We start from the raw sequence: 23,979 nt of genomic DNA, 5'->3' as shown, positions 1-23,979 counted from the left end.
TAATAATAATAATAATAATGATAATAATAATAATAATAATAATAATAATAATAATAATAATAATAATAATAGCTGTTGTGGTTTGTCATTATGTTCACCGAAAACACTTATTATTATTATTATTATTATTATTATTATTATTATTATTATTATTATTATTTATTATTATTATTATTATTATTATTATTATTATTACATGTATTTATCATTGGCATGAATGCCATGGTAATTTTTGGCTTTAATGACTTCATTGAACTGTTCTTCTTTCAGGGTGGAATGATTGTACAGAATACATTTTACTGACTTTAAATGATAAAAAAAAAAAAAAGCAAGAATTTTTTGATCATGAGTGACTACGGCTGATAATTTCTCTTTGCCAGCAAAGAAGAAGAACTGTAGAGTTCTGGAGTAAGTCCCAAACTGTTACCCCAGGATGAGAAGAAATTGCTTAGGATATTCTGGAACAAGCCTGCCATGAACTAGAAACTTCTGAAATACCACATAACGGTCAGTGAAGTGAGTATCATATCGCCATGGACTGAGACCTTCAACACCACCCCCATATGGTGAAGCAAAGGAGAAGCTAAAGGTCCTACACATTCTCTAACTTCATCTCAAAGCAACAGCTAGATGGTTGAAACTTGGAAACAGTTGGACGTTCACACATCAAAACTGGTTTTGGAGTGGATAAAGTATATATTCGATCCTGCGTGTATAGTTTTGACCATGTGTAGATTACAGAAAATTCAAATTTATGCACCCAATCCTTTTTTTAAGTCAGTAAAGATGTATTCTGTACAGTAAGTTCACTCTGGAAAAAGAGCAGTTAAAAGAAAACATGGAAATCCCCGAATAACCATACATCGATGCCCATGATGAGTGCATGTAAACGTCTGAACAGAGCTATAATTCATCAGGGTGTTCCTCTAGATACCGTGGGAGAATGCCCACAAGATTCGCAAGGTATATATTTCTGTATATTACTACAATATAATGAAGAACACACACATATTTTCTCCTGGGTTACTTTTAGGAAGCTTCCATGATGCACAAATTCATTACCTCCGAAAAGTGTTGCGTTCACCAGCCTGCGTCATGGCGACTAGAGTGTTTGTGACCGAGGTGCCGATGTTGGTGCCCATGATGATAGGAACGGCTACCTGAACTGTTAACACTGTGGAGACACAAAGACCTCCTTCAATATCATCCTCACTCATGATGAGTTTTCTGTGCATGGATGTGTCTCTGTATGTGCTGGTAGAGGGGAGAAGTTCATACTCACAACCAGAGGAGACCATGCTGACAACTATGGAGGAGGAAGTGGATGAGCTCTGGACCAGCAGGGTGACCAGAACACCAATGACTAAACCAGCCAGAGGGTTGGACAAAATTTCGTTGTCCTGAAAGATGTCACCTGCCGTTTTACCTGGACCAGGTGAACAGTAGAGAGTGAACATTTTCACATTCATACCATATTTTATTTTTGAATATAAAAATATTATATATTATGCTTGGGATTGGTGATTGGGTACATTTTAAACAGTAGTAGAACTGAGTACTGCTAAAGGTGACTTGCACAGTGTCTTAAAAACAAGACGTCTGCTGTGGTAAAAGGACTATAGCTTGCAAGTTTATTGCTCAACATTACATTAACTCACAGCTTCTGATAAGTTTAAGAGTGAGTACCTCCCACAAGCTGGAAAGCTGAGCTCAGGATGTCAAGAGAACAAACGAACATATAGAGGAAACCTAAAAGCAGAATCAGCTTCCCCACTGATATCAGCACTCTGAGGACCTTCCCTTTGGTATCCAGAGCTGAAACAAATAGAAAGAGACAAAGCAAAATATACAAGATTAACATGTCTGAAATAACTGACTGAAAAAAAGCACTATTACACAAAAATACACCTTACCCCCCCTTCTTCTTTATTGTAAGCTCTATAGTCCAGTGGCGCTGGATTCAAAGAGGAGGGTAACAACTAAGTGAATATAGTAATTCATGTATATTTTTTAGTGCTGTCAGCGTTAATCTCGTGGGGCTGCACGGCGTTAATGCGTTAACGACCTAACCACGCTAACGCATTGACGCCGTGCAGCCCCACGCAGTAACTCGCTAACGGAGATTTGCCACGTTAATGCGGTTATGGCGTTAACGTCATTTTAACAAGACTAGCGCTGACAGCACTAATAATTTTATATACTAGTAGTATTACATTCAATAATTTTAGAGTTCATCTTAACCTCTATTGCAGTCAAAGCAAATTTACCTAATTTATCTTATCTGAACAGGACGTTTGTTCACTGCTATCACTAACACTACCATTTATTACTGGTACACTGTTCAAGTAATCAGATCAATGTTTGAACTTCTTAAAATGAGGTAATAATGATCCAGAAGCAAACTAGAGTTTGTATTAATGTTTTAAAACATGAAAACCTTTTATGTCTTATTCTTTTAGTTTTATACAGATCAACACTTAAAGCTGTTTTTAACTAAATATTTACAAAATCATCAAACTTACAGACAAACTCGAAATATGAAACAAGTTTTTGCAAAAGCATTTGCACCTTTAATAGGACACACTGAATATTAACACACTGAAAATTAATATGGTGTACATGAGGAAAAACTCCTAAACACATAAACTTATTGGGGGGGGGGGGTTCACTTTGTTTCACTTTGCTTCTCAGTGACTATTTTAATTATCACTGTAACAAACAGTAACTCTTTAACTGCAGGACTTTGTGTTTTACTGCAGCTCTTTATGGTGTAATGTACAGGTAATGTTCTTAATCACTAGGCCTGATTTGTAAATGCAATAGTTATTAACAATGTGCACATCTTATCAGGACTGTCTTATCACAGTCCTTGATGAGACATTGCTTGTACTATTAGAAACAACGAGTCTACACCTGACCACGGGACACCCGCGTCCTTCAGTTCTGGCAGGTCCCATGGATCTGTCTCCTCCGGCTCATCCACGATCAGAGCCGCAGTGGAATGTGCAGGGCTCGCTTTGATTTCTATAAACATGAGAAAAAAGACCATTTTTGTCCTGCTGCACACACACATGTAATTCTGATAAAATCAATCAGTAGCTTTTCCTTACACACCTTTACTTTTATATCCATTTTTCTCATCTTTGTCTTCCTTACATTTGTTTTTTGTAGCCATTTGCTGAAAAAAAAAATCAGGTTCATTTTTACTCATTTAGTTTTAGTCATTCTCAAACTATTCTTAAGCATAAATAATACTTAAATTATACCAACGCTATTGTAATATTTAGATAACACAAAGAAAAAACACCATATTATACATAAACTGTAAAGTAGCTTGCTGTTATCCCTAAATGCAGCAAGCTTTTACACAGAATGATGCATTGCTATGTAAAATTTCCTCTATTTTTGCTGCAATTTGTTAGAGTGATGATTGCCGTTAACTAACAATGCAGCAAACTAAGCATAGATACAGAAAACCTCATTCAGCTGTATCGGCTCCTCGCTTTTAAACTAATTTTCTCTAGCAGGTATTGGCTTCAGGAATAACACACACACACACACACACACATCTTGTCTCATGCCATGTATTGATACATGTATTGATCTTTGTGTCACATTTGTCTAAGCTGTGCCCTGTTTTCTATCATTACTTGTTCATAAGAGGATTACTGCACAGCTAATATTGAACGTCAGTTTTAGTTTTCACATGCTGGGCTTCAGTGGACCACATCCAATCATTTTCAGACTTAATTTCAGTGTTTTCTGTTCTGAATTCCAGCTCAGTAACAATAAACGTGTTTTTTTTCCCACATGAATTAAGAGCCACATGCATACATAGCAGTATGTATGTTAAAACATATTTTAAGAATTTATAAATAAATATAATTTAAAAATCTCCACACATCCTCGTGTTACCATACAAATATTGCAGTTCATGAACTCTTGACCCATACTGATTCTCCCAATCCATCATATAATTTTATTAACTTAAACACTCCAGTTTTGCATTCAGTTTTCAGTTAACAGCAGCAAAAATAATTAGAAGATTGACTGAGACATGTCTGTCCTCACCTGTGGCGGGTGTAGTGTGTCCATCCTTCCTGTGCACTTTTTACTTCAGCCTCCGGTTTAAAAATGCTGCCTTTGTGCAGATAAAAAAATGTGATGTGCAGTGTTCACATCACTGGGAACACTTCCGTCACGATGATAAGAAGAACACACCTTCCAAACTTTGATTATTCTTACCTGACTCTGCTTTAATCTTTCTGCCAGTGGTGTTGCAATCCAACTCACATTGTACCTGATAAGTCTCAGGCTGGTGGCGTCAGCTTTCAACTGCACCTCCACACCTGCTGCTAAACTTACCCTACCGATGTACTTTGTACATTTTGCACGCAAAACTCATAATCAGTTCTGTTTGCGTGTCCCGTTTGAAAGTATGATCATCCATTTAAAACATGAACTCTTAAAGCAAAAACTCTGTGCTTAATTTAGCTGTTAAAAAAATAATTCTTCGTTGCATGTGTCATGCACAGCTCTCAGAGTGAGGATATCTCCAGCTGGTGGACCCTGAGATTAACATGGGAAAGAGGTGACAGACACAATGGATGCCCTGACAAAGATTTATTTATACCACACAGGGCAGTGGGGTGTGATCATTGACTGTATTGGGGATGGGGTGGGTCTATAATGTCATACAAGTCCAACTTGAGTGTATTTTTGGAGCATTTTTGGATAGAAATTATTGATTTTCCTAATCCAGCTACCCATTGGTCAATATTTCAAACTGCCAGTGAATTAAGTTTAGCTCCATAAAACTCTTCATAACAAACAAAAAAAGTCAATCTGCGCCAGAGTGATGCACTGAATCTCCATGGTAGCTGCGCCAGCATGGGAACCCAGAATCCACTGCTCTAGTGCACAACAAGCCCCTGTGGGACATTTCCATGTATCCTTCCTATCTGACCAAATGCTCTGTTGCTAATTTATTAGGTTCAGCTTGTCAATGTGGATGCACATGAAATAAATATGAACTCATAATTTTCCATTTTAAAGAAGTGCTAATTAGATTTTTTTGAAGCACTTTCAACAAATACTGAACACCTTAACTTTCATAAAGGAATTCTGTGTAAGAGGACTGCTTTAGCAGACATAATTGATTTTAGATAGATTAACCATGCAAATGTGTAACTGTTTTGGTTTTTTTTTGTTTTTTTGTTGTTGTTTTTTTTTGGGGGGGGGGGGTGAAATGGGGGTAGTTAATATGAATCCAAAAAACAAACCAAAGTGCCACAGTTAACTCAGCAAGTAATTTGTACCTATACCACAGCTTAGAGCTACTTGGGTGGCCCAGTTATGTAACAGTGTAGTTAGCTCAAGTAACTCTGCAGTGACCTAATGAAACCGTTGCCAGTATTGATTGTCCCAGAAGCCACGCTGTGCCCCTCTGCAACCCAGTGCACTGAGGTGCCCGTCTGGTTGTCCCAAAAGCCCACAAATTACAACTCCCCAGCTACAGTTCTAATTGGCTGATTATGCCTTAGCATTCCAGTTTGGCCTTACCCCTAAACAGGAGCACCTCCATCGCACACCAACACAGTTAAGGCACACATACCCTTTAGCCTTGCATCTCCTGCCGTGCAGTAAAACCAAATGGAAGATAACTAAGGTGACAAAGGATACAACTGACATTGTCTTTTAGTTTTCTTTTACTTTTATTGATTGTGGTCTCTCTTCTGTTGTACTTATTTTGAACATGCTTAGGATAAAAAGATTCACAGGCTTGATCTTCTCCTTAATAGAAGCATTAAAAGACCTTTGATGCATATATGTGCCTCTACATGGCATGTCCTTCTGAAAACCAAGGAAACAATTATGTTTTAGTTGAACTTCTTTTGTGAAGTCCCGCCTATTTGGAGATGAAAGAGGCCACCCAAACACATGAGATATCATTGGAAAAGCCAGGATGTTCTCTTTTGAACACAACGTGGCTTATTATGGTAGCTCAAATATGTCCAAAGACATAGAACAAAAACAATTGTCCATTAAAGAGGACATAAATTAATAGGCTGGTTCTCAGGAGGATGTGAGGCAAAGTCTTTTTCAGTTTACAAGTGCAACAGCATCATCTAGGCACTATACCATGATATTACAGCACTGCACAATTTGGCTCTTATCACCCATTTGTGGCCCTGTATATTATTTTTAATGAAAATCAAGTTGCCATTAATGGTTCCTAAACTGATACATCACTAACGAAGTACAGAAAAATTAGTTGTGCAACTCTGGAAAGTATTTTGCTGTCTGTAAAGTCTAAATAATCAGCACAACATGGACAAAATTATAGTAAAATGTAATGTGTTATTCAATTGAAATATTACGTAGCATTCATAATGTATATTATAAAAGTTGCAGTATTGTAAAATGTAATATGATGAGGCATATATGATTATGTGACAAACTGTGCAAACATCTTGAGTCACCCCTCATTTTGCTTTCTAGCAGCCAGACTTTCCTGTCATGTTTTTAAAATGTTCTTGAGAAATGCTTCTTCAGTTTTATCAAGGTCTTTTAAAAGACAATGGCTGCTTTTTTGTTTATATTAAATCAAAGTACTTGCACCTGGCTATTTTCACAGGAATGCTTTTTGTTTCTTAAGTCACTTAATACTGACCTATGAATGATTTGTTCATGAAAAGGCTGTGCAATTTAAGAGATGGAACAGTGTTGTGTCTACACATAACAGACAACTTAGCAAAGAACCCTTTTTAAATTGTATCTTCAGCTACTTTATTACTAGTAGTCTGATTACTACTTTATTACTAGTAATCAGACTACTAGTAATAAAGTAGAGTCATAGAGTCTTTAGCCGTCTTTAACCGACTCTATGACAAATGTCCAAGATTACACTATTTGACAGGCAAGAAACTATTATTCTAATAATTCTCATTAGTATCGGATCTCTTTGGGCGTGTGGCTCTAAAAAATGTATTCTTCTTACCAGCAAACCAATAGCCACACAATAAGGCAGTTATGATTATGAAAACAATTAAATAGTTTGCATAATATGAAGATGTGAACCGGAAAGTGACAGAAAATAGTTCACCTCCACTAGAGGGAGCGGGTTGACAACATTGGTACCGCTTTAACAGCCTTTTTTTTTCCAAAATAAAAGACCCAGTTGAGAGCGCTTTCTGATGTTTTAAAGTAATACAATTGCAACGATGTTTATTTTTTATTATTTGGAATCATGTTCATGGGAGATTACATTCCAGCAGTAAAACTGAGATTAACAGGCTTTCTTTTCTCCTTTTTTGTTAGCTAAACAAATGCAACTTTCCTTTAACTTCCGGGTTAATGTCAACGCTATCTGTAGCAATGACATTGTACCAAACTCTAGACAAGTCAGTACGCCGAGTGGCTTATACTATGTTAGTTCACATGCTTTGAGGTGTCAGGAAGCTTGGACATTATCGTCAGTATGTCGTCCTCCACTACAGGTTTCCCGGGCGAGCGGCAGCACCAACCGGCGCAGGTAAAACATGGAGATAAACACGCACTAATTTAGATGCTAACACGTTAGCTTACGGTAGCTGGCAGTGACTTTGGATGAACTGCACGCGCAGTTTTATGGAGAGGGGTGTGTGCTTTGTTGCCCTCCGTTTAAATTTCAGTAATTTGAAGATGGATACGTTTGCGTGGATTTCTATGACTTCTAGCGGCTGTTAACTAACAGTAAGGTGTTTGCGTTAACCTGCAGACGCCGCTGAACATTGACTACATCCCCACAGAAGAAGAGAGGAGAGTGTTGAGAGAGTGCAACCAGGAGAGCTTTTTTTACAGGTGTAAGTTTCCCGTGCACGCCAGCTTGATGGTTTAGGATGCGAAAATGTTGTTTGTTGTGACTCCGTCGTGTTTACACTGACATCATTATGATTTCTCCACAGCGGTGCCCTTCTCTGTGATCAGCATGGCTATTACCCAAGCCCTAGTGGCCAGAGGTAATGTTGTTCATACTGTGGAACAGGGGTGTCAAACTCATTTTACACAGTGGGCCACATTCAGAGCAGTCCAATCTGGTTTTCAATAGGACAGATCAGTCAAACGTATTACAAAGTGTTCCTCTTTCTTTCACTCTGAAGACGTAAGAGAAGTCTTATGAGAACAATTTATAAAGAAAAGATGTGGGAGTGAATCAGCGTGTCACTTTGGTCTTAAATGTTTAGAAAGAAATGTAACTTTGTTTTTTATTTTACAGATAAATTTGATCGAATTTTACCAGAAAACATTGATTTCTAAAAAACATAGTGAAAAACTTGAACTTCTGCTAATTAATGGAGTATTAACAATAATTTTTAAAAAATCTATAATTATAGATACTTTACTAATTCCACACTGTGGAAATTCCCTTGTTACAAGGGTCAGAAAGAAAAAGTAAATTAGACATTATATTTATACACAAGTATTTTTAGATGGTGTTTTTTCTGTGTCTACATTGTACACTCTGACTGCTGTTGGGATGAAGGACTTGCGATAGTGCTCGTTCCTACACAGTGTCTGTAACAGTCTACTGCTGAAGGACCTGCTCAGGGCATCCACAGTCTCATGCAGGGGGTAAGAGACTGTGGATGTGGACCATGCTAATGTCCATAATGGACATTAGCATGGTTAACATCCTGCTCTCACTCAACAGCTGTTGATGGGTTGCTGATATTTCTGTTTGTAAGATGGCTCTAAAACTGTCAGAAAGCACAGTGAAATGTTGAAATTTATGCTCTCCTTTGTAATTTTCACATTTTCTAAAGCATCCAGAGGGACGAGATCATTCTGGCCCCAGGGCCATGTGTTTAACATCCCTGCTGTACTGGAATCAGCACAATATCAGTTAAATGAACATTGTCACATGTTGATACTCAAGTTGACATGAATGTGTTAAATTTGCAGGGGCTCTGTCTGCATCTCCAAGATTTGGATCTTTACCCAAAGTTGCCTGTAAGTTTATAAGTGTTAAATATGTGGGATACACACATACACACACTTGCCCTGTATTTACTGAGTAGAATAAGAAAAACCTCTCTGTTAAACTCAGTTTGTGTTGTTTTCTCGTTTCTTTTTTTTTTTTGACTGTGTTTGACCCTACAGTTGCTGGTTTCTGTGGCTACCTGGCTGGAAAACTGTCATATATGAAAACATGTCAGGAAAAATTCAAAAGGCTGGAGAACTCTCCTCTTGGCGAGATTGTCAGACAGAAGTCAGGCCTGCCTCCACTGAAGTGAGTATCACATACACTTAATTAAATGCTGGCCTGTTGAGATTAACTGTCAGCAGCATTGCCTTTAGCATTTTGTCCCCTTCTTTACAGATCCCAGGGTCCTCAGTCAGAGTTGGGTGACCCAGACTCTCAGTCTTTTGAACCCATATTCCAGCCTGCAGAAGCCTCGAGCCACACCTACAGCAAAGATTATGGATATGGCTACAGTCCAGACCCACCAGCACAGATGGACAGAGGAGATGACTTTACTGCTCCAGGTATTCCAAACGGGCAATATGTGGGTTATTCACAATTGAGTTCTCCACAGTAGCTCACCAAAAGAAAGTCCTGGGGCCAAAGCTTCCTGTTCTCTTTTTTTGCAAGGAGTTTGCGGCTCCCACTAGCCATCTTCAGTTAATTTTTCACGAGTGTTAATATTGTATTGATAAAGTGCTCTCTGAATTTTGCTTGCAGCAAGAATAGAAAAGTGCTACCAGTGAAAAGGAAAGACCTTTTCTATCCTTTTCACTTGTTACAGTTAGGTGGTCATCAAAGTCCAGCATTTACTAGTTTTTCTTGTTCGGCATACATCTGAAATTACTTTTTTTTAAAAACAAAACAAGAGTTGGTTGCACAAATTTGAATTTACTTTGGATGTTCTCTAATCCACACAGGCTCAAAAATAGATACACATATCTCCCTTGATATTTTGTTATATGTCCCTTAGCAAGTTGCACCTTAGCCATATGCTTCTGGTAGTCATCAACAAGCTTCTGGCATAATGCTGGCTGGATTTCTTGGTTAATTTAAATCTGTTGATTTTGTGGTACAGGTCTGACTTTTTAAGCATACTCCAAAATTTTTTAATAGACTTTAAGGTCTAAGCTTTCTGAAGGCAACTCCAGCTTAATGGCAACCTGCTTTATCTATTGCAAAGTCAGTTTTAAAGTACTGAGATCATTGTCCTGTTGGAACACTCAGTTGTGTCCAAGTTTCAAATGTTCGTCTGCTGATTTTAGGTGAATTTGACGAATTAGGAAGTAGCTGCGTCCAGATGAACAAAAGCAACTTTTTTGAGATTTCAGATTTCCTTAAGTGGATTATTGAGCATGCATTAAGACGTGGCCCGTCTTCATTATTCTTTCCACTTTGTATAATGTACCACTGGCACCAAAACAGCTGCAGATCATAAACTACCACCCCCATGCTTGATGATAGAGTGTTCTTGGGTTTAAAAGTCTCCCCTTCACACCTCCAAACATACCTCTTTGCAAAATACTATTTTTAATTTTTAATCCTCTCATTCTAAAAAGTAATCAGTGTATAAAGCATCAAACTACTTTTTTGCAAATGTTATATTGTAACTTGTATTCTTACTGAGATTAAACATGTAAGTTGCAAAAGGTGTCCACTGAATTCACAGACTGAGTTAATTTAATCATCCAAACATTTCAACAAAACTTTCCAGTAGAAATGAACTTTTTTTTTTTTTAAATCCCATCTTTTGCCCTGTAAATTTCAGTCCAGTCATATGTGGAAGAGGAGGAGCCCAAGAGGAAGTCTATCCTCTATCAGGACCTGAGGCTCAAAAACAGAGAGAACTATGAGGTCACACTCACTCAGAAAGCTGACGCATTGCTCAAAACACCACCTGCAAAAGAGCCAGAAAGACCCAAGAAAGATGGTAGGTGGTTACTGCTAAGGCATATATAGAACTTGATATATACTTTTTTTCCTTCCTTGGCCAAACTAGATGGAAGATAACCAACATTATAGAACTTTATGTTTGTGTCTCTAAAGTGGTGTCTTACAGAGGTTCAAAGTTAGCTGTTAAAGGAGTTGCTTCATAGTCTATAATTCTGTAAGTTAGCATTAAATGACACAATTAAATTATAGCAACAGCTGAGAGAAAAAAAATCTTATAGAATTCAAGGAAGTAAAATGTACAAAACCAAATGTCTGGAAGTCCATCAAAGAAGAAAACCTTATTTAGTCGTGGCAGCAGAATCCTATTCCTGTGATGCGCCTGCATCTATATAGTGAACAAGCAGAGGAGCAACTGGCATGGAAACAAATAGTAGGGAGGGAGAAATTTGACGTCATTACTGCCTTTTATTATAATTCAAGATGCAGTGTGGATTGCACCTTACAGGAGGACTAGGATAATTTCCTTAAAAAATGGTGGTGGATAGATAGAGGCCGATTTGCAAGTACAGCCTGTCTTTTAAGTAATTTGTAAAATAATTTGCATTTCTCCTTCTGTCTCTGTACAGTGAAGAAGAACATCTATGGAGACGCTTGGGAGGAATGAGTCCTTTGGTGAAAATAAGATGTGATCAGTATTCGAGTGTCACTTATTGTACAGGACACGGGCTTTTCAGTGGTCACTTTTCATGATGTACAAGATTATGATAATTTTGTCTTTTAAGTATTAATAAAACCAAACAGTTTCAGGTCTTGGTGCTCTGTGTTTTCACACTAATGTGACTTTATCAAAAAATTTTCTATTAACTAGGATAAAGGCAAAGGTTCAAAACAAAAAACCCTGGAGGTGCATTTGACTTGTTTGAACTTGCATCCAGAGTTTAAGACGCTTTCCTAACCTGCAGTTGTTACAATGATTTAAGCACTGTTGTAATTGCATCATGTTTAATACCATGGTGCAAGTATAACAGGGAGTTTAATAGTGAAAGAGAAACTTCTGTTTTACTCATCACAGAGGCCTTTAATTTAGGCGTAAATATGACAATTTAACTTGCAGAGAAATGGACCAAAACCACCAAGGAAACCACTCTCTAAACCTAATCAGTGAAATTTGTTTGGACTGTTTGTCTAGATGCAACACAGAAAGTGGAGTACATCCTGCTGACACCAAATTCAGATAATCAGACAAAAAAAGAAAAAAAGAAAGATACAGTGCTTAGCAATTTTACTAGATCACCAACTAGCGTAAGGATTACGCAGCAGCTCCCATAAATTAATAGCACTGGCATAAAAATCATATTTGGTGTTATTTGGTTATTCCACCAGTATGTGCAAACATTTTAATCAAAATATATTTAATGCTAAAATATAGTTATCCATGAATTTTCAAATGTACTTTTACAAAAACTGGTAAAGCACATTATTGCTTTCTTGATGCCAAATTGCAATTATTTACATGCATTTCTTACCAGGAACATAAATAGTTGAATTTGGTGGTCTAATAAAATAAGCTTTTTAATACTACCATAAAAAGATTGGAATATTTTAAGAAATACTGGGAAAACATGACTGCTCCAACAACACTGCACACTGGTTATTAGTTATACTTGATTGTCATTTTTCTTATGGGTTGACCATGCAGTTAATACAGCCCTAGGGCTGTATTAACTGCATGGTCTGTATTGTTACTTCTGTGCATCAATTCTGGTTTCCAATTTGTAAGAAAGAGATTAGAAGGTTTTTATTTAATTTTTAATTAGTAGGAATAAAAATATAGAAAATTGGAATTTTTAAAAATGACAAGTCACCAGAAATATTTGAACTTTCAAAAAAAAAACTACAATTATTTATACAAGCAGGCAGAAACAATCAGTGCTGAGATGCTGCAGGATCTTATAGATGATAAAAACTGAGTAGCTTTTATAGGATAAGCCTTCATAAGTGGATCCTTGCCAAGGCAAACTCATCTGAAAACATCTACTCTTGTAACAGTGATCCTCCGCTCTTATGGCCATGGCTATGACCATGACTGTGACCGTGGCCATGGCTGTGACTGTGGTTGCAGCTGTGGTCGAAACTCTGTGGTGAAAAGTGTCCAGAGCTGTGTCCTGCAACATGTCCATGAAGACTAAGAGGTGGTGTGGGACTCGCCTGGTGTGGCCAGCCTTCATAAGTCATGGCAGCAGTGTTGGCAGTGGGTAATGGAGCATAAGCTTGCACTGGGTAAGACCCAGGTGTGGGATTGATCTGTGGAAGCAAGGTCTTCTTCCTGTCCTCGGAGGAAGCTGGGATGAACATATCACCGCTGACGGTCCTGAACAGCCTGAAAGGCAACAACTTCTCCAGAACTCCAGCCTTTGCCTCAGACATGTCCAGAAAAGAGACCCATCCTTTACCGTACATCACCCCAACCAGGATGGCAATCACATTACAGGGCAGCACACAGTAAGGGACCAGAGCAGTGGTGATGACAAGGAACACCCAAGGAAGGGCCATAGTGGGAAAACTCACTCCACATAGAAAGGCTTTAGTCATCTTTGTGTGCATGGTAGTTATAGCCACAGAGGCAAGAGTGACGGGAACCAACCCCTCAGTGTGACCCTGGAAGCCGTCCTCCTGCAGGAGATCCATGAAGCTGTAAAACAAGCCTATGATCGAGGACAGCAGGAGGAACAGAAAGAGGAAACGGACCGTCCCCACACCTTTCTCCAAGCTCCCGCTGAGAAACACCAAAGTTGTGATGTTCAGAAGAAGCTGAGCAAAGGTTCGGTGGTAAAAGGGAAACATCAGGATGCAGTATAGGTGTCCGTTTTGAAAAACACTTGCGCCGATGCTGAAGATGCCTTGTTTTAAGCTCAAACATGTTTGGATTGCAAATAAAACACACGATATGATGCTCACTGTGACAATCCCGCTGGTGAAAGCTGGAACAATATCTTTGATAATTTTGCAGATCATCTTAATATGCTCAGTGAGAGCCATTTCATCATCCAACTCAGGATATCCACGATCAATGAGCTAAATAGAAGTTGAGCAAGACTTGCCGAACTGCTTCATCGATGTCTTCACTTCCTAAAGAGGAAGAAGTGCCATTTCCGGGATGTTTCGAGCCGAAGGCTTCTGTAACCTTCTCAGGATGTTTCCTTTTTGATGGATAAAAATGGCGTGCAGTCTGTGATGCAATATATCGATAAAAAGCACACCAAATTAACTTACTGTACAAACATCTAGCTAGGTATGAATCAGGGCGGCTAGCATGGGTAATAAGAAAACTTCTCGGTAAACCTTTCAAAATAAGTTTCCCTCTAATTTATTTTAGTAAAAACATGTATGTTCTAAGATTTAACCAACGACATTCAAGTCATATTTTGAAAAAGACTTTGCTCAGCTTCCGGTTTTAACTGCCCATCCTCTAGCTATCATTCACACCTCTGCGCCTTCTGCTCAAAGTGAAGAGATGCACTTTTTTCTTTACCACAAGTATTTGTACAGGTTTATGATACTTCAATAATCTTCATACAACAACATGCAAGACTCCTAAATAGTTGGGAGATTGAGTATGCATCAAGACACCATATTAGTCTGTGAAACACCGACTGAAAAGCTCAATAGTTTATAAAGGTTTTTAAAATGACATAAAACTGCCAGTGATTAAATGCTACAGTCAATAATTATGAAAACTATAAATAATAATAACTCAGTTCAAAGAGCATGAAGGAAACTTAATGCAATACTTCAGTTCTCCCTTTGTTCTCCCTTTGTAGCAAGTGAGACAAATATTTTTTGCCATTTGAACCTCTCACACGCATCAGTGCGTCAAATTGTGATAACTCTGATTTTTTAAATAAAATGTGCTGTGGAATATCAGTATCACTAGACAGCAGTGAATGTCATTCCACAGATAGATGCCTTCAAAAACATCTATCTATGGAATGACCTGGGATTTTTACAGATATCCATCTTCCTGGGTTAGTACATTGCAGAGAGCTGTAATTGAATACTTGTTTACAAATATTTCTCGAATTAGTTTTACATATTTTATATATTGTTATTTCATATAGTGGCCTTCGTTGTTTAACTGTGAATTGTGCTGTTCTTGGTGTTTTTCTGTACATCTGTCCATTCCTCAATTACACCTCTATGAAAAGTGCATCCAAACAAAATGGATTGCTATCATATTTTATTTTATTTAACAAAAAGTACATATAAAAATTACACGCGACACCAAAGCCTTGTTTTGTGAATCGGCTTGTTAAAAAAAAGTCTGAAAAGAAGTCTGTCCCTCTTCCGGTGTCGTACGGTTACTGCGGCGGATGTTGATGTTTTGTTTCAGAGATCTCAGAACGATGTGAAACTGTATCGTCTCCGGGACTGCTCGATATTTTTGTGGCCGTCTTCCCCGATACTTTTTGTCCTATTTCTCTGTAAGGTTTCGCTGTTTGTCGGCATCGTGTCTCTCCCGGTGTCTGTCCCGGGAAGCGCGAGGCCGAGTCGTGCGATGATGGAGGACTTTGATGAGATCTACGAAGAGGAGGAGGAGGAAGAGGAGGACGAGGACAGGGCCGCGGAAGAACAGCTCCTTAAGTACGCTCCGGACCCGGTAGTGGTGCGAGGGTCCGGTCACGTAACTGTGTAAGGAACTGACAGAGCTCACGGGGGTCTACAAAACAGTTTAACGTTACTGTAAAATGCGGCGGCTAACACAGCTTTCCGTGGGTAACCGGTGGCTAGCTGCGTTAGCTGCCGCTGTCTGGCTTAGCCTAGCTAGTTAGCTTCTAACTTAGCAGCAAGCTAACTAACCGAGAAGTGAATGATCGGGTCTAGCTACAGATAAATTTGACCTTTCTTGATATTTTTTTATTGTAGCTATTGTCAAGTTGTGACAATGTGTTCCCATCACTGGTTTCATTTTTCTGAAGTTAAGTACAGACTTCCAGAGCTGTTTATACCGATCATTACAACACAAGACAGTACTGTGTCCGTAAATAGGTATTCTCACAATTAAAGCTAGTAATAATTAACCTACCATATCTTGAGTAAAGAAATTGTATTCTTAAGTAGTTGACTGTACTGAGAGTAGAGCTTTTTTCCAAACAAGTATACGCTTAACTTGTTTTTTCCGCTTATCTTACCTTGTCTCTTCAAAAAAAAAATAGAATAGAAGAATAGAATAGAATAGAATAGCCTTTATTGTCATTGTACAGAGTACAACGAAATTGGAGTGCCACTCCCTTGGTGCAAGTTTCAATAATAAATATAAATGTAAAATATAAAAAGTACAAAAAAAACAATCGTAAGTACTCAAACAATAGTATGTACAATATATACAGGATAGCAGCATAATATAATGACAGTATGAATAGCAGCATAATATAATGACAGTGACGGTATGGAATAGGTTCAATTGTTTTTGTGCTTATTTACTACGGTGGTAGCTCTGGGAAAGAAGCTATCCCTGAATCTGTTTGTCCTGGTTTTATGTGACCTGTACCGTCGGCCTGATGGTAATAGTTCAAACAGTTGGTTGCTGGGGTGAGAGTGGTCCTTGATGATATTGCCAGCTCTGCTGAGGTACCGAGAGTTTGCAGTGACCTCCAGGCTGGGCAGAGAGCAGCCAGTGATCTTCTGGGCTGTGTTGATGACCCTCTGCAGTACTTTCCTGTCTGCAGCTGAGCACCCTGCATACCATGTTGTTATGCCGTACGTTAGGATGCTCTCTATGGTGGCTCTGTAAAATGTCACCAGCAGCCTCTCCTCCAGGTTGTTCCTCCTGAGCACTCTCAGAAAGTGGAGACGCTGCTGGGCCTTTTTAACCACCGCTGTAGTATTTGCAGTCCAGGAGAGGTCATCAGATATCTGCACGCCCAGAAACCTCATGGAGTGTACCCTCTCCACACAGCTCCCGTGAATGTAAAGTGGGGACGGGTCTGCTCTGCCCTTCCTGAAGTCCAAGATAAGTTCTTTAGTTTTCGTGGTGTTCAGTTGGAGGTTGTTAACTGAACACCACTCAGTCAGTCTGTTGACCTCATCTCTGTAGTCCGACTCATCCCCCCTTGAGATGAGTCCAACCACTGTGGTGTCATCCGCGAACTTTATGATGGTGTTTGAGAGTTGGGGAAGAGTATCAAGCGTACAAATACTAAGAATAAAGACGGGAAAGGGTTAAAGGTTGCAGTTTGTTAAAGTTTTGTGCCTTGAATGGATAAATATACCTCTGTATTTCAGCCAGTTTACATTTGTGGATTTAAAAGTTGGGTTTTTGGTTGTTGTTTTTTTTAAATGTCCAGTTCAGTTGGGTGGAAATGAGCTTACAGTTGAGTTACCTCCAAACATAAATCTGTGTCCTTACTGTTTTGGGGAGTTTAACCTACTGGTACTGTTTCTTTAATTTAACAGTGCCTCACATTCATTCTCACAGTGTTTTACACTACGCTGCTCTTTGCGTTGAACATTAGATTTGTTTGTGTAATTCAAAATTAACAGTGACGGAAGCTAAATAAGCAGGTCTGTGTGATAGTACACAGATGTATGGGATGTTTGAACTGTGTATTATACATTATCTTTGAATGTTTTAGATGAATTATAAAATTAATTATTTTTGTTCTGATAAAGTAAATAGCTTCTCTTTGCTGTGGGTCTCAGAAAGATGTTGTGATGTAATTTTTAATTTCTGCACTAAAAGTATATTAAATCTCTAATAGTGGTTCATGTCTGATACAGTTTCATCTTTAATGTTGTAAGTAAAAATGTAATTTTTTACCTACTTTCAGGTTTGGACTCAGTAACAAATTCGAGTCAGAATTTCCTTCAGCACTTACAGGAAAGGTGAGTGTGTTGTTTTTATTGAAAGCAAACCATGACTGTGGGATTTAGATCAGAATCAACATGTAGTGCGTCATTTAAATTAATTTCTTTCCTCTTTTTTTTTTTTTTTGTATGAAATACAGATATTTGATCCACATTTAATGGTGCTAAAAGTGTGAATATACATACTTTTAATAATAAAAGTAATACTGTGTGCTTCCCTTAGGTGGCACCAGAGGAATTCAAAGCCAGTATCAATCGTGTGAACAGCTGCCTAAGAAAGACGCTCCCGGTGAATGTGCGGTGGCTTCTGTGTGGTTGTCTTTGCTGCTGTTGCACACTGGGCTTCAGTTTGTGGCCCGTCATCTGCCTCAGCAAAAGGGTGAGATGCCCATTCACTTCGTCCATTCACTTCGTCCATTCACTTCGTCCCACAGTTAGAAAATGTTACGCATTTGTTGCGTAACATTTGTTGCTTCACAGCATCACAGTGAACACAACAAAAAATGTTGTGCCCTAAGTTGATATGAGGCCGTTTTTTTCACAACAGTATCATCTAATATCTTTTTCCAGACAAGAAGATCTATAGAGAAACTTTTGGAGTGGGAAAACAGCAGACTTTACCACAAGGTAAGCAATGAAGGCATCATTTGAAATGTGTGGGTTGATGAAACTTATCTAATCTTCTATAATCACTGTTTCTGTGTAGTTGTGTTTGCATTGGAGACTAAGCAAAAGGAAGTGTGAAACCAACAACATGATGGAATATGTAAGTATTAGCTCTTTTCAGTGGTGCAATTATCCCAGTACAGTTAATGAAAGTATACTAGGTGTTACACCCACTACCAGATTGCGTTAAAAAGCTGCTGTTTTAACTCAAAAGGTACTATTTTAGATGATAAATTGTGCCGAGGGTTGGTTTGTGGTTGTTCATGTAGTTACAGGTTTATCGCTGCACCATGGAAAAGTATCATATCTCCAACCTTTTTGAGCGCAGATGTTAAGAAGTTATTGTATCTGCAGTGTATGCTTGCATGTCTTTGATCGATTAGTGTAGCGCATAGTGGCTGAGTTACTCCAAAAGAAAGGGGTAAAAAAAATATTACAAATTAGTTTAACCTACTAGTATTAGCGTTTCTTATTACTGACATTAGCAATTTTGTGTCATGGTGTCTGGGCTTTTATATACAGATGTTGTTTATCCAGCCAGCTTTCAGCTACTTCATCCGATTCTGTGCCAGTTTAATTGTGTTTAGAAGAGGCTGACATGCTCCTCTAAATATAAACGCAGCATATTGATTCTTGTAAAGATACACAAAATGTAATATTCTGTGGTTGTTATCTGTTAATATATCTGGCTTCCTCATAATGCTAACACAATAGCCATTTATCCATCAGCCAGTTCCTCTTTTTCATAGTTTTGCGTATAGCCACGGTCAGCCTGCTTTTTTTTTTGTTTTTTTTTGTTTTTTTTTGTATTTCAGAAAAAGTAACTTTAGCACGATCTGCTTAGTTAAGTTGGTACTCAGACGTAAACAAATAGGCTTGCACAGGTTTGCATCTGTGACCCAGTTAGATGTGAGATGGTGGCTGCTTTGATATAAACGCTGTGGCCAAACCTCTCCAAGTGAAGTGAGTTTTTTTTCCATCAGTACGTACTCGGGTCGGCTCAGCACAGCCTGACATGGTTATTAGGGTTTTTCATTAGATGATAGTACCTGTTACCAGGTACTTTTAAAAGTACCTGTTACACAGAAACAACATCGTGGTGCCCGTGTCTAATGAAAAGCCATAGACAGAGCAGCAGGTACGTGTCAAGTCGATCCAAGGAGGTACTAATTGGGGGGGCTTAAATCTTGTTGAAACATCCCTGACTCACTACTGAGAGCCTTTTGTTCTATTCCCTGCAGGTAATCCTAATAGAATTCCTACCTAAGGTCCCGATCTTCAGACCGGACTAGCCTGACTACAGCTGATCTGAAACTTCTTCTGCTGCCTGCCGCTGTCACAGAATCATGATGGCTGTAAAGTTCCCAAATTATTACGGTTCCTTAAATACTCCAGCATTTATGTTGACATTTATTCTCCCTGTTTTCTCTTGGATCCATTCCCTATAACATATCTACAGCCTTGTTTACAAATCCAGCAGCCCCATACTTTTTTTTTTGGGGGGGGGGTGACATCACCATTGAACCTTGGCCAGCTGGGCAAACCTATATCAGCCTATGGGATGTGAGGGGAGAACCAGCCGTGGACAATTTTCTTGATCTTTGGAACTATACCTGGAGACTAGACTCTCACATTGAGTTCTGCGAGCCACGACTGGAAATTTGTCATTTTTATGTTTCCTAACCGAAGCACATGGCACAGACAGACCATGATTAAAAAATATATCAATCAATAAAACACTTTCATATGTTACACCACCAACTTCACCTGCAAAAAGTACACGCCAGTGCATTTGTAACAGTTGGTTTGGTGCTTTCGATTTGTTAAAGGCAGAGGAAGCAACGCAACACTGAACTTCAAAACAGCCTTCATCCAAATCAACGCTGTAGCGGAACGTGGGGGTCCTGCGGGAACATGTTGGGCCAGTGGCAAAAACAGCTGAACTCAGTGTCACTATTCAAATACCAGGCATCCTCTTGCCTCTTTTCACGTCACTTCACTGTGCATCAACCTAACCCAGTGACAATCACACACTTTGACTGTACTGTATGAATGGGTCTTTATGCTACACAGGCTACGTGGAACAGTTTGTTTTAAACGTGTGTCCAGGTGGTGGGCTGACTCTTGAAGAGACGGCCACCGGTGTTAAAGAAAAGCTTTTTTTTTTTTCTTCTTCTTCTTTGTTTTTATTATTTGAAGGTTTGTTTTCTGTTTTGTTGAAAGAAAAGACGGACAATGCTTGCAAAACTTTTATGTGTGTCAAACATAAGCAAAAAAAATAACCGAAATTGGACAAATCAAACAGAGGATACTCTTCTTTGGTAATGGAAAAAAAATACTTCAATCTTTTAGTTTAAGTAATTTATAAATGTGAGCGTGCATTGATGAAATAAGCATCTTTTGTGTAACTGCAAAGGAATGCCTTGGTTGTTTTATTTCTCTCTGGGGTCTTGTGTCGTGACTAAAGCACACAATCGCTGTACATAAGAGAGGCCAAGTAAAGGTGTTGATTATCTGCTGACCTTGGCTTACTCGTGTCTAGAGGATGTGGATGTGTACAAGGCAGATATTCTGTTTTAGATGTAAACTTACTCGAGATGAGCATAAAGAATAAGAGTTCACCTTGTGAGGTGTTATGTGGTACAAGTGATCTGTGTCATGAAGCAGGATTTGGGCGTTCAATATAGTATGGGGAAACTCAAACAATCAACAAGGAAATGAAGCAAGTCTAATATGTGTAAAGAAGTTTTCAGCCCTACTCTGTTCTATGAGGTGTCTTCCAGTTTGAACCAGTTGTTTTCAGAAAAAAAGCTCAGACTCTACACAGTCTGCTAATATGTAAACATGCCGCTCTTTCCAGCAGAAGTTAGTGAACACCAGTAACAGACCTCAAAGGGAAGTAACAAAATGCACTCCGTATAGTAGTAAAGTGTGTCTAATTTGATTGCAGTTTTTCCAAAGACTTCTATAGAACCTGAACTCTTTTTTTGTTTGTTTTTTGGGTTTTTTTTTAATCACAACTGAGTGCAAGTATTGGCTCTTCCACATTGGCTTCATTTTTTTTTCAGGTCTTGGAGCCATGTCCATTTTTTATATCATCTATAGTTATCAGCTAGCCTGACAAGCAAGGGGCATTTATAGGCCATATTTAGCAGAAATAACTGCTAAATAATAGGCAGTTATTATTTTTCGCGTAAATCCATTAAAAGCAACCTAAAAAGGTTTGAGTGCCGCAAACATGGTTAAAAGGTCTTTTGGAGCCTGCCTCAGGTGGTCACATGAGGAGCTGCAGCCGGTGGCAGTTCGATGTTAGCAGGATTTTTTAGCCCCAGAGAAGTCCACTTTGTTATAAAATGTTGATTATGAAGCCTTGTTTCTGAGTGAGTTATTTAGCCTGTAATCCTACTTCATGATGGTTACTTCAACAAATGTTTCCATGTCACAGATCAAAACGTGAAGCACATCACAAATCTTGCATATGTTTGACATTGACAAAGAGAGGAACAGATGGAAATCTGAAAGAAGGCCTTTTTGAGTAGATTGTATAATTGTCTTTCCCTGCTCCACACACCTTTGTGAAAGCATAAGAAGACTATGAGGTTATGTATGTCAAGAATTTGAGCTAAGCCACTTAGTTTTTGTTCACTGAGGTCTGGTGATTGCATGGATCACACTCAGGGGATTGCACTAGATTTTGAAAAGCCCTAAAATGTAGCAAAATCTCACTGTTACACCAGGGTGTCGCATATAGTACACGCGTCACACGTTACTTTGAGTAATTGCTAAATGATGCATTTAAAGATTTGGAAATATCCCTGAGAAAAAAAAGAATAACCTTTATAACATTTCTGTGGTCTTCCTATTTAGAAACTGAAGGAAGCACATACACCAACAAAAAACAGATTTAGCCTTTTTATGTTAAAAGACCCAAATTCACTTGATTACTGCTGGTTTGCCTGTCGGTTCATCTGTCACTTTTCTATACTTTGAACTGTTCTGTGTAAAGCGAGGCATAGGGCCGTATGCATATTTGTGGTGTGTGTGCATGATGTTTGCAGAAGCAAATGTTCCGATGTAGATCTGACTGTGATGAAATCCTGCACAAAAAATGAGTCCTTTTTATATAATCTTGAGTGGTCGTATGTGTGCGTGTGTGTCTGAGAGACAGAAAATGTATATACATGACTCATGAGCAGATGTATGTAAAGGAATAAACTTAATTAAACAAAGGTATGGACATTCTTCTCTTCAACTCATTTTTTTATTAACTGCTTCCTTGGCTGCTATTATTTGCTAGATAATAAGCGCTGACAGGCATCTTTGTAAGGTACACCTGTCCACCTGCTCTTTCATTCTAATCAGCCAATCAAATGACAGCAACTCCGTTTATTTAAGCATGAAGACGCAAGATAACCTGCTGAAGCTGAAATCGGAACATCAGAATGGGTAAGACAGTTGATTTGAGTAACATTTAACATAGCATGGATCTAGGGTTTACAGAGAGTGGTCAGACAAAGAGATCAAGTAGGCTTTAGATTTAGAAAATGTGTTAACACCAGAGGTCAGAGAAGAATGGCTTAGTGAGATTTATGACTACTTCAGTCTTCCTTGAATAGATCCAGACTACTTTGGACCATGTCTAAAATGGTCTTCATTCCACTCTCAGTGAAAAGCTTCTCAAATGGGTTGAAATCATCGGGCGTTATGCTGCTCAAGGTCAGATCAATAGTGTTTGCTCCTGGGCTGAGCGCTGGATCTGGGCAAAACCCTGCAAGAAGACATTTGTAAATAAAGTTCATTCATAAATTTGATTAATCTATGACCTTATCAAACATGGTGATTACAAAAATATAAAGAGTATAAAGATAATATTAGATTGAAGAAGTAACATTCAGTTTCTAGGTTTTCATATTATATAAAGGTTTATACCTTTTTCTGAATCCATGATAGCAGGTGGTTGTAGGTTCAGACACTCTGCCTGCTTTGTAAACTCTTCCAGCTCAGCAGCAGACACTTTAGTTCTCCTACCTGAGAGACAGAAAAAGTGTTAGCACGGCACCAAGTAAAGAGATTAAAACACAAAGAAACAACTGCTGCTGCTATTTCAGGACCTGGACCACTTGCTGCAATTGAAGGAACCATGATATTGAAGGAGAATTTGTGGCCATGAGCACATGAGCAAGGCCACGTCTGAATGGCTTTCAAAATCTGTTCATGCTTGAAAATCCAATCCAGTGCGGCTGTATTGAATGGACTCTACATAGTAGAGTTTTGAAAAATTCTTCCACAGCGATGTGAAAGACTCATTGCTAATCATTGCAAATGCTTGATTTCAGTTCTTGCTAACCAGTTATTAGGTTTAGGGACAATTTCCTTTTCACACAGTGCCATGTAAAGGAAATATTCCTTTAAGAACTGTGTTTTCTATTTGCTTGGGTTATCTTTGTCTAATCTAAAAATGTATTTGATGATCTGAAATATCTAAGTGTGACTAATATATAAAATAGAGAGAAACCAGGAAGGGTGCAAATACATTCTCACAGCACTGCACA

At 38.5% G+C, this 23,979-nt stretch overlaps 4 protein-coding genes across 5 annotated transcripts in view; 2 read left to right on the top strand and 2 right to left on the bottom strand.

Moving 5' to 3' along the window:
* The window catches only part of slc34a2a (solute carrier family 34 member 2a), an 11,904-nt gene extending 8,855 nt beyond the window's left edge, over positions 1-3,049 (bottom strand). Inside the window, exons 1-4 of the mRNA XM_005747075.2 lie at positions 2,914-3,049; positions 1,687-1,815; positions 1,283-1,426; positions 1,063-1,174 (exon numbers count right to left, since the gene is read on the bottom strand). Coding sequence (XP_005747132.1) covers positions 1,063-1,174; positions 1,283-1,426; positions 1,687-1,815; positions 2,914-3,049 — 521 coding nt within the window. The remainder of the gene's footprint in view (positions 1-1,062; positions 1,175-1,282; positions 1,427-1,686; positions 1,816-2,913) is intronic.
* A 4,284-nt stretch (positions 3,050-7,333) lies between these two features.
* LOC102211916 (OCIA domain-containing protein 1) lies at positions 7,334-11,707 on the top strand. Its single transcript, XM_005747056.1, has 8 exons — positions 7,334-7,534; positions 7,760-7,844; positions 7,947-8,000; positions 8,944-8,991; positions 9,142-9,271; positions 9,362-9,528; positions 10,773-10,934; positions 11,524-11,707. Exons 1-8 carry the CDS (start codon positions 7,481-7,483, stop codon positions 11,559-11,561), a joined length of 738 nt encoding a protein of 245 aa, XP_005747113.1. The 5' UTR covers positions 7,334-7,480; the 3' UTR covers positions 11,562-11,707.
* A 1,061-nt stretch (positions 11,708-12,768) lies between these two features.
* On the bottom strand, positions 12,769-14,227 carry rhbdd2 (rhomboid domain containing 2). The gene has a single exon (XM_005747054.1). The coding sequence runs from the start codon at positions 13,934-13,936 to the stop codon at positions 12,932-12,934; it is 1,005 nt and encodes a 334-aa protein (XP_005747111.1). The 5' UTR covers positions 13,937-14,227; the 3' UTR covers positions 12,769-12,931.
* A 1,020-nt stretch (positions 14,228-15,247) lies between these two features.
* chic2 (cysteine-rich hydrophobic domain 2) lies at positions 15,248-22,657 on the top strand. 2 transcript variants are annotated; one of them, XM_013914351.1, is made up of 6 exons: positions 15,248-15,538; positions 17,725-17,779; positions 17,985-18,140; positions 18,332-18,388; positions 18,468-18,527; positions 19,669-22,657. In XM_013914351.1, the coding sequence occupies exons 1-6, from the start codon at positions 15,453-15,455 to the stop codon at positions 19,717-19,719; spliced, it is 465 nt and encodes a 154-aa protein (XP_013769805.1). In that variant the 5' UTR covers positions 15,248-15,452; the 3' UTR covers positions 19,720-22,657. The 2 variants fall into 2 exon arrangements, with proteins under 2 accessions (XP_013769805.1, XP_005747112.1); XM_005747055.1 differs by having other exon boundaries at positions 15,248-15,586.
* Positions 22,658-23,979: the final 1,322 nt, after the last annotated feature.

Source organism: Pundamilia nyererei, unplaced genomic scaffold (genome assembly GCF_000239375.1).
Source record: "Pundamilia nyererei isolate P.nyererei 1_Seehausen unplaced genomic scaffold, PunNye1.0 scaffold00187, whole genome shotgun sequence".
Classification (NCBI taxonomy): Eukaryota; Metazoa; Chordata; class Actinopteri; order Cichliformes; family Cichlidae; genus Pundamilia; species Pundamilia nyererei.
The sequence above is the reverse complement of the archived record's forward strand: the minus strand, read 5'-3'. Positions and strand labels throughout refer to the sequence as shown.

Coding starts and splice junctions, on each gene's coding strand:
- rhbdd2 (XM_005747054.1), bottom strand. CDS start 13,936: ATGGCTCTCACTGAGCATATTAAGATGATCTGCAAAATTATCAAAGAT.
- LOC102211916 (XM_005747056.1), top strand. CDS start 7,481: ATGTCGTCCTCCACTACAGGTTTCCCGGGCGAGCGGCAGCACCAACCG. Junction 9,529..10,772: donor AGATGACTTTACTGCTCCAG/GTATTCCAAACG, acceptor TGTAAATTTCAG/TCCAGTCATATGTGGAAGAG. Junction 10,935..11,523: donor AGAAAGACCCAAGAAAGATG/GTAGGTGGTTAC, acceptor GTCTCTGTACAG/TGAAGAAGAACATCTATGGA.
- chic2 (XM_005747055.1), top strand. CDS start 15,453: ATGATGGAGGACTTTGATGAGATCTACGAAGAGGAGGAGGAGGAAGAG. Junction 17,780..17,984: donor CTTCAGCACTTACAGGAAAG/GTGAGTGTGTTG, acceptor TGCTTCCCTTAG/GTGGCACCAGAGGAATTCAA. Junction 18,141..18,331: donor TCATCTGCCTCAGCAAAAGG/GTGAGATGCCCA, acceptor ATCTTTTTCCAG/ACAAGAAGATCTATAGAGAA.